The sequence below is a fragment of the Aythya fuligula genome, chromosome 3 (genome assembly GCF_009819795.1).
Source record: "Aythya fuligula isolate bAytFul2 chromosome 3, bAytFul2.pri, whole genome shotgun sequence".
Taxonomy (NCBI): Eukaryota; Metazoa; Chordata; class Aves; order Anseriformes; family Anatidae; genus Aythya; species Aythya fuligula.
Window position 1 is genome coordinate 8,853,353 of NC_045561.1, and position 12,918 is coordinate 8,866,270.

The window sequence follows — 12,918 nt, forward strand, 5'->3', positions numbered from 1 at the left end:
CATGCTCAATTACTGTCATATGTCACTGAAGTTTTCCTGTTCATATGAACAGATACTTTTTCCATCAGATCTTAACCCCTATAGTAGTATTAAAAACAGAACTCCAGGCTTAGTATGTTCTTCTTAAGCTACAGGTAGCTGCTGCATTCTGGTTCTTGTCACCCTGGTGTTTAGCCCTCTGACTACATTTTAGGTTAGTATGTTGATTTATCCAGACATTAGATAAATAGATAGAGTTTATTTAGGATTGAATATTCAGTTGTAAATAGAACGTGCTACTTATTTTTCAAAGTCCATCACACATGGGCCTTGTTACAGATTTATCCCTAACACCTGAATAAGCACTGAACTGCAGTTAGCCAAGCTACTGTTTCATTGCTACGAATAAGACTCGGTTACTCATTTAACACTAACTTTCTAAAGTCACTTAGCTACATTCAAAGTGTTTCAAGGTCTGTTGCTCATTCCCCATTTTTCCATCAGCCTCTTCCTATCACCTCTAATAAATTACTATTTAGGCTCCTACACGTAAGATGCTTTCATCTCTGCCATACTGATCTCAGGTATGCAGTTTCCCTGTAGGATATGCTCCATTTTGCCTCTGTCATGTCTCTAACACAGTAATTTGGTATTGTATTAGGAAAAGCCGCATTAAATTTTCTAGGCAATACCTAAAATAGCATAAGTGGCCCTGTTCTTTTTCCAAAAGAGAAATACAGTTACTAGACAACTGTGTGAATTTTAGTTGAGGCCCTACATGTTCTTCTGTACGAACAAGTGACAGTTCTGAGCAGGGAGACCCTCCAAAGTTTGTGTCAGTCGGTGTCGTAACGTGATTTCTGGGGGCATTACGTGGAGCCATGGCTTTCGCAGTTAAAAACATTTCCTAGCCTGAGTCACTAAATGATACCAATACTGGCTATTTCAGCTTGACTTTACTCAGTGCATAAGACAGAAAAAAATCCATCACAGCAGTTGGAAATAAAGCACATACAAGCACCAGTGCTTTTTCCTTTAGCCTTGCTACCATGTAACGTGCCTTGGGTGCAGGAGACATTAAAGCATCAACTATAGCATCTACAACTTCATTGCCATTAGGGCTTCCTTCGCTGACAATGCTATTGAAAAAGTTTGCCCGCTCTTGAACGTACTCCTTGTTGTAAGCTGCCTTTTCCTCTGCGCTGAGTTCATTCCAAATCTCTTCGGCACTGACTGGTGGCTGAATTTGGGTAGAGCGTGCATAGTTTCCTGGCTGAATAATAGAGACCTACAAGCAAAATGGAAAACTTACCAAAATGCAATCGGTCATTCTGAATTCAACTCAATACCATAAACAGTAAAACAGATCAAAAGCTTTCTGCAAACAGATCTCTTCCAGAAAATGCTGCTTTGTGGAAATTTTAACCTTGAAAACTTCACTGAAATCAAATAAATTCCCGTGAAGCATTTACAGTTGCAGAGGTGCTTTATTCTGGCTTCCTCATTTCACTCTGGTATTCATGTTCTTGTTTTGACTACTCGGCACACCTTCACAGAATGCCCGAGTGCATCGCTGATTTGTATGGCACGCTTAGCAGTGTAAATGTTGTGACAATACTGAGGCAAAGCATTTCAGTGTGACTTTGATGTTTCCGAGGTGGAATACTTTGAATTTTTCACTCGGTGGCAAATCTTGCAATTGGCAAATTTTTGCCCCGGTTTGGAACAAAAGGGGATGTCAAAGAAACTTAGCAACTTCTGGGGAAAGTAGTGCTGTTTTCCCCAAGTGGGTGTAATTAAAAGGAAATAGGTATAGTTAATACAACGGGTACAAAGAGGGCCAAAGGCCCCACTCCAGTGAAGTCATTAGCAAATTTCCACAGATTTCTGTGCACGTAGACTTAAATCCAAAGTGCACAAAGCCTTTGCTGCTCAGCCTGTTTCCTTTGCATGTATTATTCTGCTGTTCTGCTGACTTCCAGGGAATTTCAGAGCAGGCTTGGCACTCACAGTGTGCACGCTTTTCCTGGAATACCTCAGCTAGCTGCTGGCTTGTTAAAACTGCTTGCGGATGTGCAAACAAAGCAAAGAATCTCCGTGGCATTTAACTGACCCGATTCCTAGAGACTATAACACAGTGGGAAGAAGAACGGTGCTGAGCCATGTAAGAGACTTGGGGATCTGACAGACATTCTTTGGAAATCTGTGTTAATTTCAAACCTTGATGCCCCCACTCTGCCTTCCAGCCCACCTACCAGAGGCTGGGGCACCATCACCGATACGTTCTGGGGCCACATGCAGACAGCAGGAGGGGTGCAGCACACAGCAGGGAACGCCTGAGAGTGCCTCAGGCAGGCTGGCCATGGGGCATCTTGCAGAGCCCTCACTTTAGGTGCTCTTTTCAGCAGTGTTCTGTATTTACCGAGCTAATCCCAATAGAAAACTTCCCACATTCACTTTAAAGAAAGGCTTTGAACACTTTTTGGAGTTGTCTAGAAGAGATTACGCTTTTTTTTTTTTTTTTTTTTTCCCTGATTTTCTGTAGGGTTTTGCTAGTGGAAAACACGCTTTGTTTCCTGTAGGCAGCCAGCTTGCCTGGCCAGAGTTCAGTGGGACAGAGCCATGGCTCCATCTGTCCCTTGCCACCCCTGGGCCACCACCTCCTGGCAGGGCAGGAGAAGGGAGCAAAGTGAAGAGGAAGCGTGTGTTCTGCAGGCTCTCTGCAGGGTAGGTCCTGCAGCAAAGGCCAGCCAGTGTCTTGCACACTGTGAGAAACAGAAAAATAACTTTCATAGATATTCTGGAAATGTTTGTCAGTCTGAGCTACCATATTGTGTGCTGGGGTTATTCTGGGGGTGGGAATGGTAAAAATCCTAAAACACCACAGTAGTTAACCTGTTAAACTAAGCTCTTCCATCCATTTGAGATTATCCTCAGCTAATCGATTCAAATCCTCATCGTGCTGTGTGGTATTAGGATGTGTGAAATCACTTCTGTTTTATATCATGTTATATTTATCCAAGAGGGGCACTTAATAGAGGCATAGCAGCAATTCCTTCCAACACAAAGCTTACGAACACTGCTCTAAGTCTGTGCATGTAAAAAGTACACCAATGTAAACCCTCCAGGGAGGGCTTTCAGTGTTTCAGAAGCGTTTCAGCAGTGGAGTGATTCCAAGGAAAAAGCGTAGTGAAGCTACTTAGTGATCTAAGCTTCAGGTTTGACTATCAGCGTTTCTTAGGTAGAGCACTAAGAGCACTCTTACAGCCTCTTAGGTGAAGAGAATAAAAAATTACTGTGCATGAATACTGCCTCTTGCAGTGTAGCTGTTCCCAGAAAAAAAAAAAAAAAAAAAAGAAAAGAAAAGAAAAAAAAAAAAAAAAAAGAGCTTTTAAGCACTGATGTGAGAAAAAAGAGAGAACAAAAAAAAACTTAAGGTAGGTGACAAGCCTTCCTTCTTGCTGAACAGTGCTCACACCTGGGCTCTTTGCTTCTGCAGCTACTCTGGAAAAGTTTCAGTTGTTTCATATTATTACAGGCTCTTCACAGAGCATGGCATGGCTCAGGCAGGCCTGTTTCAGAAAGTTTTTCCACTATAGAGGATGTGGAGAAAAGGCAGAAGTTGCAAAGTTGTCACAGAGATGGTCTCCCCTCCACCTAAATTTCCACCCCCCCTCCATTGTTCAGTATTGGTAGAAGCTACTTGCTTCCTTCCCACAAAACGATGCATTTCAGCTCTGGAGGAAGATTCAGGAGTGAAACTTGTCTCTTTCTCATACAAAAACCAAGATTTGAAATAGCAGGAGGTGTCACCGAACAGCTGCTTACTGCATCACTCACCTGAACACCAAACTTCTTCATTTCCAGTCTTAAGGCATCACAAAATTTTTCAATAGCTGCCTTGGTCATAGAATAAATGCCATTTCCCAAAGCAAAATAGGCAATAATGCTGGACATGAAGACAATACGTCCTGGAAAGAAAACAGTGCAAATAAGTTTTCACTCTCAGTCTTTCAAACAGAATTGATGTACTGCAGTCTTCTGAACTGCTAGCAATGTGGTATTCAGCATGTTGCTATTTTACTGTGCAAGATGCCAAAGCTGGGCTATGTAAATGTGCAGTCCCAGCAAAACAGTTCACTCAGCTCTGTAAAGCAGAGAAATTCATGCAAAAAACCTTCCTTCCATCTAGTGACAGATGCTGGACTAGACAAAGCATAACACATTCCCAACGTGCTGCTTATTCCTTCTGAGCCAATTGACTCAGATGACAGAAGATGAAAGAGATGGAAGCAAAGCATTCCTTTAAAATCTTTACACTGAAAAATAGTAATAAAAGACTAGTAATAGGAGAAGAACTGCAGAGGAGAGAAGCAGATGATTTTCCTTTTGGTGGCTACATGCCTGTGAACACCATTTTTTCTGTGCTAATGATGTCTCTGCGCTGAGTCCTGGCTTACAGCTGGGCATATAAAGTCCAGATCAGATTGCGCAGCGATAAGCTTCACCAGAGAAAGGTGACTTGACAAAGTGTGTGCAGCCTTACCCTGCCACGCTGTGACTTCCCTTTGTATCTCGTGCCAAGCGCGTGCATGCGTTAAGCAGCAGAGATTTTTGATTTGAGGCATTGGGCTACGGTCTGTTCCCATTGTTTACTTGTCATTTTCCATCGGTCATACCACAGAGTAAGAGATGTGTGAATGTGGTGTATATATTTATATCTAATACGTACAAATACTGGAGGTGAGAGAGAGCATCCTGGTAGCTGACCACTGCGAAAACGCAGCACCATTCCTACCGCTGCCACAGATGCAGAAAATATCTGGGTTCCAGACCTAACCAAATGGTGTGGGGCTACCAAAAGGGTGTGGTGGGAGTGCAGTGAAATCTGTCATTCTGAATTAGGTTCCCTGCCTTCCTACGCAGCATCTGGGCTACGTCTTGTATGCGACGGTGGGAGAGGGACGACCAGCTCGCTGATCGAGGTGCTGCATCAGCTGGCCTCGCCATCTGGGAAGGCTATGGGGGATGGTGCTCCTCTCCGAGTTAGATGCGTGGTCCTAGGCTGGAGGGAAATACCCCTGTACGAGTACCAATAACCCTGAAGCTTTTCTTGAACAGTTGCCCATCCTGAAACAGCAGCCAGCCACTTCCACAGGGACACAGCCGCTGGGTAAGAGGCAGTAGGATGACCGCTGCCTCCTTTTCCCACTCGCTAAGCAACGTGGGGCGTGTACCCAGGAGGTGGGACGCATCATTTAACTTCTCTCTTTACCTCAGGTAACTGAAACCTGGCTTTCCCAGGAGAATGCTAGGAGTTATCAAAGGGTTTTCGGGCATCGCAGAGTTCTAGCATTTAGTAGGACATCACAGAAAGAAAGTGATATCTTCTCACGTAATAGCCACATAATACGTCTGCTGTTTCCCATTGGGGACATTCTTTTACAAAAACACATCCAGCTTGCAGTATTTAAAGGCTTCTTTTTTCTTGCATCAAAATATCAGCCAAAGGTAACCAAGCAGGAAGAAGCAAGGTAGTGAAAACAAGGATCCTTTCATCTTACCAGCGTCGTGTGTGTCAGTGACCTCTGGGGACTCCAGACGAGAGCTAGCCCCTACCAGGCTCGATGCCGTGCACGCACAGTGGAACAAATCCTTGCCTTAAAGAGCTTACAACTTAAACAGACAAGCTAAGCAAAAGGGGGAGAAAGGAAAAGGGTATCTTCGTTTCCCAGATACAGGGGGGGAAAAGTAAGGAACAAACTGCAAAGCAACTGAGGCATGCTGCAGTGCTGCAGAGAGCTATTTGAACCATTTCTGATCAGAAGAAAGGGCAAAGCACATGCGTACAGAGCTTCATGCAAACACATTTATCCCATTTGCTACCCATGTGTCTCTGTATGGCACTGGTTCACATACTTGGAGTTTCCTGCCTTAGGCCATAGGATCTTGCTAGGCCTGGAACTGGCAGCAGGATGGCTCTAGTTTACCTCTGTAGGATCATCCTTCGTCTTCTAATTGCCACACAGTAAAACAGTGAGGCCTAAATAAAAAAGTTAAACAGGAGTTTAATGGATCTTTTTTTTTTTTCCTGATTGGCAGTGCTTACAGAGCCTTGCCTGAGCTTCACAACCTGCTGTAAGCATTTCTTTTTCTCTCTGTTTTGAGTCAAATACTGAGACAATTCCTTGTTGGCAAATAGTGGGGGCTTTATGTATTGCAAAGCCAGAATCTTTAAGGGTTATTTTCTCCTTATGACTTTACCCTCTTTTCAGGATCAAGTTGCTCTTTCAGGCCACGCAGAAGGAAGCTGTCATTTCAGTTCAACGAGAGACAATTAAGGCTTCTTTTATAGGTGCTACATTACCCTGATTATAGTAAGCTAATTATTCTACAACTCTAAATAACAGAGGATTAGCATTACCCTTGTATTTCCTTAGAAGGGGAAGAAATGCCAGGGTTGTCCTGATGCTCCCAAGAAGATTCACATCTGTAAATTTTTCGTATTTTTCCATAGACAGCCATCCTGTCTCGCCAAATGTTGATATTCCTGCATTGTTCACAAGCCCCCAAAAACCTAAAGAAGAGAAATGTCTTAGCAAGCATCTTTTACAGAAAAACAACCACCTCTAGGTGACCAACCAACATGAGCGATCTGAAGCCTTGAAAGCAATTTTTCAGTTGCATTATTTTTGTCTTTTCTACTGATAAGCACAGGCATGTTATGTTTAATGAAGGAATGTAATTGTGGCCATTAGCTGGACAATATAAGTCTCAGTGCTATTTAATAATCACTCACTTTATAGTCTTCTTAAGTTATTTATGAATAACATGATCTGGGAGACTACTTATTACTGCCAATGTGGTGTATCATGCTATTTTAATTACTTGAATCCCACTGTGTGCTACGAGCAGCTTTGTGAAAATTACGTTAAGCAGTCTAAAGGCTAAGGGGTAATATTTTCAAAGTGCCTGACTAATTTAGGAGCCTACATCTTGGCTCCTTTTCCAGGAGGTTGAGCATCAATTCCTTCTGAAATCAGCCACAGTCAGGTACATGGGCACAGCACCGGGTAACGTAACCAAGGTCGGCAGCTCTAGCATTTTCTGGATTTTGTGCCTTGGCTAGCTCTATTCCCCAGGCAACAACAGGGCTTGGCACGAGGAGCCCAGCCCCTGAAACGCAGGAAGATTTCAGCATTCTCAAGCAGATCTTTACAGGCAGAGGAGCTTGTTCTGACCCAACCCTGCTCCGAGCCCTTTAGCCCAAAGCCACAGACGGTTTCATGTGAGCACTGCACAGAGCCCTGGCTGTTGGATGTGCTTGGTGTCAGAGCGTGGCAGTGCTGGCAGTTTGGAGCTGACACTCTGCCTAAACGCTGATGAAGCCGTGCTGACTTTCCTGGCCCACAGAGCCCATAGCTGCAGGTGCTTGGTAAAGCAGTGACACGGTGCTTCTGGAGACACTGCTGTTTCTGTTCTCAAATCCTGACTACGGGGATTTCTAGGTGAGCAGCAGGGTAATTAAGAAATACATGGAGTGGCCTGAGAAATAGCTAAGTTTACTATTTTAAGAGGTGTTGTGCATGTCTGTTTGAGGCAAATGACTGTTTTCTGATGCCTTCCACAGGACCTCCAGGTCTAGGTTTCTGGTGAGGCAGTGGGTAACAGTGCCTCTCTTCCTTCCTCTGGCCAGAGACTCTGTGTGTGATGTCTCCTGTACCCATGGGGGCAAAGATGCTTGCAGGAGGCCTTTGGTCACCCTGGAGAAGGTGCTGCAGAACCCCTTGGGCTGACCTCTTTTCTTTCTGAGCTTCTCTGACAAAGCTCCTGTGATGGCTTCACTGTATCATGGTCCTTCCAGAGCCCTGCCAAGAAATGCTAATACAGGAATTCATTCACAGCAATAGTTAAAGCTGAAATGGACAATTTTCTAGAATTAGTTTGTAAAACGGAGCTCTGTAAGATCTCCTAACATATAGATACTGCTTGTGTATACTACTACAAGAGACCCCTCTTTCCCCTGCCGTTGCCCTGTTCTAGGCCTTCCAATCATTCTTTGGCTTTATTTCCCCATCTTAAAATGGAAGCAGCACCCTGGAACTGATCCCCTTGTAAAATGCTGCAAGATCAATGGATTAGCATCCTCTGAAAGAGCCAATTATCAGTAGTTGTACTCGCGATCTGATCTGCAGATGGACTGAGTAGCTGCATACCCCATCTGTTTCCACTTAAGGGTGCAGGTATCTGCGCTCAGGTTTATTTTTAAATAAGCTAGCTCTAACACAACACAATCTAAGGCCTGACAGCATGGCCAAAGCTGTTCCTTGATCTTCTGAACTTTACCTTTTCTAATTAAAAAAAGTCATCTTGCTTTTGCTACTGCATCCTGCACAGCGCAGCGAGAACACTTGCTCCACGTACCCCAGGATTCATTAGGACTTCAGAAATATGGCCATTGGACTTGAAGAGATTGATTTTCTTCCTCTTTCTCTGAACTATGAAATGCAGAATTTGGTTTGCAAGGCAAAAGTTTTCTCTTCAGCCACTTGCCAGCTTTCTCTTGTGCACTTCAAGGACTGGAGGTTGTTAGTGCTGAGGCCAGCCTGTGTGTACAAACAGGTAGGGGTCACAGAAAAAAGGCTCCTTCTTTCTTTGCAGTGGCCAGATCAAAAGTCAAGAGAAGAAAAAGTGGCTTGAGTTAAACTGAAAGAGACTTTTTTGAGGAAATGATTAAGTGAAACATAAAAAGAGCCTTTGGTTGGGGTCAGCTCAAAGCACTTTATTTGCCCTCAAGTGAAACATACTGTTCCTCAGCAGAACGTTTTAGCATCTCCAAATGGGAAATTTTCTGAAGTTTTCTACAAATTTTTCTGACACTACCGTGTATGAATCAATTTGCCAAATTCTACCCAAATAATGAGCAGTTCATTACTGCCACATACTTTTTAAGAAGAGATTGGACTGTGCACTTAGTCACATGGTCTGAACTTTTGGGTAGACCTGTGCGGTGTCAAGAGTTGGACTTGATGATGCTTAAGGGTCCCTTCCAACTCAGGATATTCTACTTTTTTTTTTTTTTTTTTTCAGAAAATCTACTATTACATGAAAAACAACCTGTCCAGCCATGTAGTAAGGTTACTTAAATCAGCTTTGGTCCTCCTTTCTTGAAACACTTGAGGTAAAAAATAATGCTATAAACCTGCCTGCAAAATATTTTGTATATTTGCTTAGACAAGTGCAGCTTGGGGAACCTGAGCAATACAGTCCTTAGAGAGAAATTACCAAAAAGCCTGGCTCCCTGTTCCCCGGGTGCCTGATTCTGTACGGAGATTCCCAAGCACCAGGTATCACACACACTTAATGCTTTGCTGAATCCTGCAGGGGAAGGGATCCCTGGTGGCAGTTGTCAGGCGTGATTTCCAGCCTAGGGTCTGGTCAGATGCAGGAGGATTTCCTGTGTTCATGTTAACAACAGGGAGAAATCCAGAGGCAATCTGCAATATGGAAATGTAATGGCCATAAGAAAGCTCAAGGAAGATCTGAAGATCTGTGCATCTAGTGAAAGCCTTCTGCTTTGGATGTCCTGACATCCAGATGTCCTTGGCAGAGCCTGATGGAGTCTTTCATACCCAGAGCCAGTCAGTTCACTGCCTCCTAGAAGGACACGGCACAAGTGAGACTGAACAGCCCAAGGAAAGAGACATCGCATTTTCTCAGAGTGCCCATGCACAGACACGGTAGGAAAAAGCAGCTGGTGTTTGATCTGGAAGGCAAAATTTGCTCAGACTGCCAAAACAGAACTCAGTCCAAGTAGGGTTAGGAAGAGGGGTGTCAGACTACAGCAGGCAGGGAATAAATAAACTGGAAAGCAGAACTGGACGTCAAAGAGATTTTCGCTGATCTCTGTGTTGGGAAAATGGATTCTGAGGACAAAGATTAAGAGAGATAGCAGGGGATCTAAAGAATCACTTTAGGAAACCTAACTTAAGATTAGTGAGGCTTTCAGGAGAACACTCGCTCTTGCATAACCTCCCAGATAATTTCCACGTCAGCGCATGTTGGCCAAAAAGCACATATCCAAAGTCTGTGTCTAGGCCCAAGAGGTGCCTGATGTTTTTCCAGAAACTCTTCAAGTTTTCTTCCTGTTCAAGTCAATCAAGCTGTGTGCTTGCAAGACACAGTTCTGTGTGCGTTCACATTTCTGTGCAGGTGCCTGCACACAGGTAATACCTGAAGTCAGCCACATTTTCTAAACTCGAATGTCTGTTTTTGATTTCACTGCTCTTTGGAGTTTCTCATCTAAACTGAGGCCACACCAAAATGGCATAAAGAGAAGAGGGAACAGCCCCTAAAGAGATCCCAGTGGCTCTGGTGGCTGAAGCCTCTTTCTCAGTTTCTGCAGGGAGCCGCTGAGCAGAATTATCCTGAGCTGAGGGAGGGGTCGGAGAGGCAGAGCCGGAGCTGGTCAGTAGGACTTAGAGGCTGGCCCGGACATACAGACCCCGTCCAGTAACTTTTGTAATGGCAGATGCTTCCATAGCTTTTTAAGTAAGCTAACCCCTGATTTACTATCGGAGTAAATCATGCTGATTTACCTTTGGCACAACCCACTGAATTTCTGCTTTGGTTTGAATGCTTTGCACAAAAACGAAGAGCAGATTTGTAGCTGACAAATGCCTTCTTAAAGCAGTCTGCTGGGCTCATCACCTGCACTTTTTCTCCCTTTTACAAGCGTCTGACAGGTGCTCGATTTTTGGTGTGGTTGGTCTCAAACTGTAGGCCCTGGCTGCTCTATGGTCCACTAGGGAAAATGCCCTCAGGTTTCAATTATCATTGGTTCAGAATTCTCTTTCCAGTGTGTGTGTTTCTAGGGGGGTGGAATTAAAAATTTAAAAGAATCTTTGACCCAAATGTAAACAAATTACAATGACTGTCTTTACCAAATCAAATGGCTCATTTGAGAGTTAACCTTTAGTTGAATCATTAAATTGAAACTGTTCTCGTAAAGTTAAAATACCAAATAAAACACATCTATTTTTGGAGATGCCAGGAGGGAACATTCCTAATGATTTTTTTTTGTATAAAGACCATAGAGTATCCTTACAGTTTCATTACGTTTGAGATAAAAATATTTATGCCCGTGTACTTTATAAATTATGAAGACAACTTGTGGCATTCACTCCATTAATACCAGGTATTAAAATAACTCCTTTGCGCCTTCTTATTTAATAAACCTAGGAAGAAGACTACTTGATAATAGGGAGTGTCCCCAAATGGCATATGTTCTATCAGGATCTATAAAATTATGTTCTCCTTTCTGTCTTTGCAGCATTCCCTCACGATGTTGTGGCAGAAAAGCTGACCTCTGGAACAAGGTTTCCTAAGGACTGTGCACTGCGCTGAGGGCATAAGGGCCGGGCCAAAAGCCCGGTGTGTGCACAGCATCCGCACAGCATCCGCACTGCTGCACAGCTCATGTCCTCTCCGGCCCCTCCACCGAGCCCTGATGTCTCTGGAGAGATTTGCCTTGCTCTGGAGGCATGCCCACATGCCTAGAAGCAGCAAGGACAGCCAGCAAGGTGCCCTGAACTTCGGACTCCAGAGTCTACACGCTAGCATGAGCGTGGCCATTGCGTAAGGCACCAGAGCCACAGGATAAATTGTTTGTAACCCAGAGCTTGAGGCAATGCAGACCCTGTGCCCCCTCTGGCTCTAAAGGCTTTGTGAGTCATCTGCACTGGCCCTACACCTTGGAAGGAGCCTGAGGAAGGCTCTGCCTCTTAATCAGATAAGGTCAAGATCAACCATAAATACACATCCTTAATGAGCAGCATGGAGGCTTCTTCTTACCTCACCTCTGATTTCAACCCATTCCCAAGGTACTGCGTCGCGTGTTCTCATTTAGGATTTAGGTTGCCTACACTTACTGTGCAAGCTGAAATCTGTCCGTTCTCCTTGGTGTATGCTCCTCATAGGGTGCCAAATTGCCCGCTTTCCTTCCAAGCAACCCTTCCTTGGAGCAGCTTAACAAACCTCAAGTTGTACCGGGAGGCAAGTGGCGCGGCAGCTGCCCTCTCCATGGACTCATCCACTCCCTCACAAACCATGCCTAGGAAGGTGCCACCATCCCCACCACCCCCCGTGCAGGCACACTTCTGGTTCTTTGCGGCGTTCCCTGGCGTTTCCCCCTGGTGCCAAGCCCAGGACGCGCCCCGCGGCTCTCCAAACCCTCTCCCTTCCCCGCCGCGCCGCGCTCAGCCCGGCTGCGCGCACATCCCCAGCTCCCCGCTCCCCTCTGCCAGCCTCCCGCAGCCCCGGCTCGGCTCGGGGGACCTCCTGCCGCTCACCTGTGTCGGGCAGGTGGCTCAGCACCAGCTCCTTGGCCGCCTGCACGTCGCGGCCGCAGGTGACATCCAGCCGCAGCACCCGCAGCCGCCCGGCCCCGGCGGCCGCCTCCCGCTGCAGCCGCCGCGCCCCGGCGCCGCCCGGGCAGAGGCAGCCGGCGAACACGGTGAAGCCGAGGCGATGAAGGCGCAGCGCCAGCAGGTGCCCGAAGCCGCTGTCGCAGCCGGTGATGAGCACGGCCCGGCCGGCAGGCTCCAGCCGGTGCGCCCCTCGTCGTCCCAGCAGCAGCAGCAGCAGGAGGAAGAGGAGGAGGAGGAGGGCTGTGACCCACATGCTGCCCCACCGCACCGTGTGGGTCCCAGGCGGCGGCCGGCAGAGGGTGCCCCCGCTTCAAGCACCGCCCTCGGTCCAGGCGGGGTCTCCGGGGGGTTCCCCGCCGAGCTGCCCGCCCGCTGCCCAGGGGTGGTGGCTTCAGGTGGCTCCTGGCCGCATCGCTGGGGCCAGAAGGGAGCTGGAGTTGCGCCGGAGCTCCCATGGGCAGTGCGAGGTGTCCTCCAAGTGTGTGTTGGCACTGCGGGAGATTTTGGCCCT

General features: G+C 46.1%; 1 protein-coding gene across 2 annotated transcripts; it reads right to left on the reverse strand.

The window, feature by feature from the left end:
* Positions 1-242: 242 nt before the first annotated feature.
* Positions 243-12,660, reverse strand: LOC116487730 (D-beta-hydroxybutyrate dehydrogenase, mitochondrial-like). 2 transcript variants are annotated; one of them, XM_032184879.1, is made up of 4 exons: positions 12,330-12,660; positions 6,404-6,556; positions 3,820-3,950; positions 243-1,267 (listed from the first exon to the last, which is right to left on the reverse strand). In XM_032184879.1, the coding sequence occupies exons 1-4, from the start codon at positions 12,658-12,660 to the stop codon at positions 920-922; spliced, it is 963 nt and encodes a 320-aa protein (XP_032040770.1). In that variant the 3' UTR covers positions 243-919. The 2 variants fall into 2 exon arrangements, 1 of the variants encoding a protein (XP_032040770.1); XR_004253097.1 differs by lacking the exons at positions 243-1,267; positions 12,330-12,660 and adding an exon at positions 5,899-6,022 and having other exon boundaries at positions 3,899-3,950; positions 6,404-6,471.
* Positions 12,661-12,918: the final 258 nt, after the last annotated feature.

What these genes read in the sequence shown, in the direction of transcription:
- LOC116487730 (XM_032184879.1), bottom strand. Translation starts at nt 12,660, where the DNA reads ATGTGGGTCACAGCCCTCCTCCTCCTCCTCTTCCTCCTGCTGCTGCTG. An exon ending in CCTTCTAAGGAAATACAAGG is followed by an intron (nt 3,951 to 6,403) that starts GTAATGCTAATC and finishes TTTTCTTTCCAG; the next exon opens with GACGTATTGTCTTCATGTCC. An exon ending in TGAAGAAGTTTGGTGTTCAG is followed by an intron (nt 1,268 to 3,819) that starts GTGAGTGATGCA and finishes TTTTGCTTGTAG; the next exon opens with GTCTCTATTATTCAGCCAGG.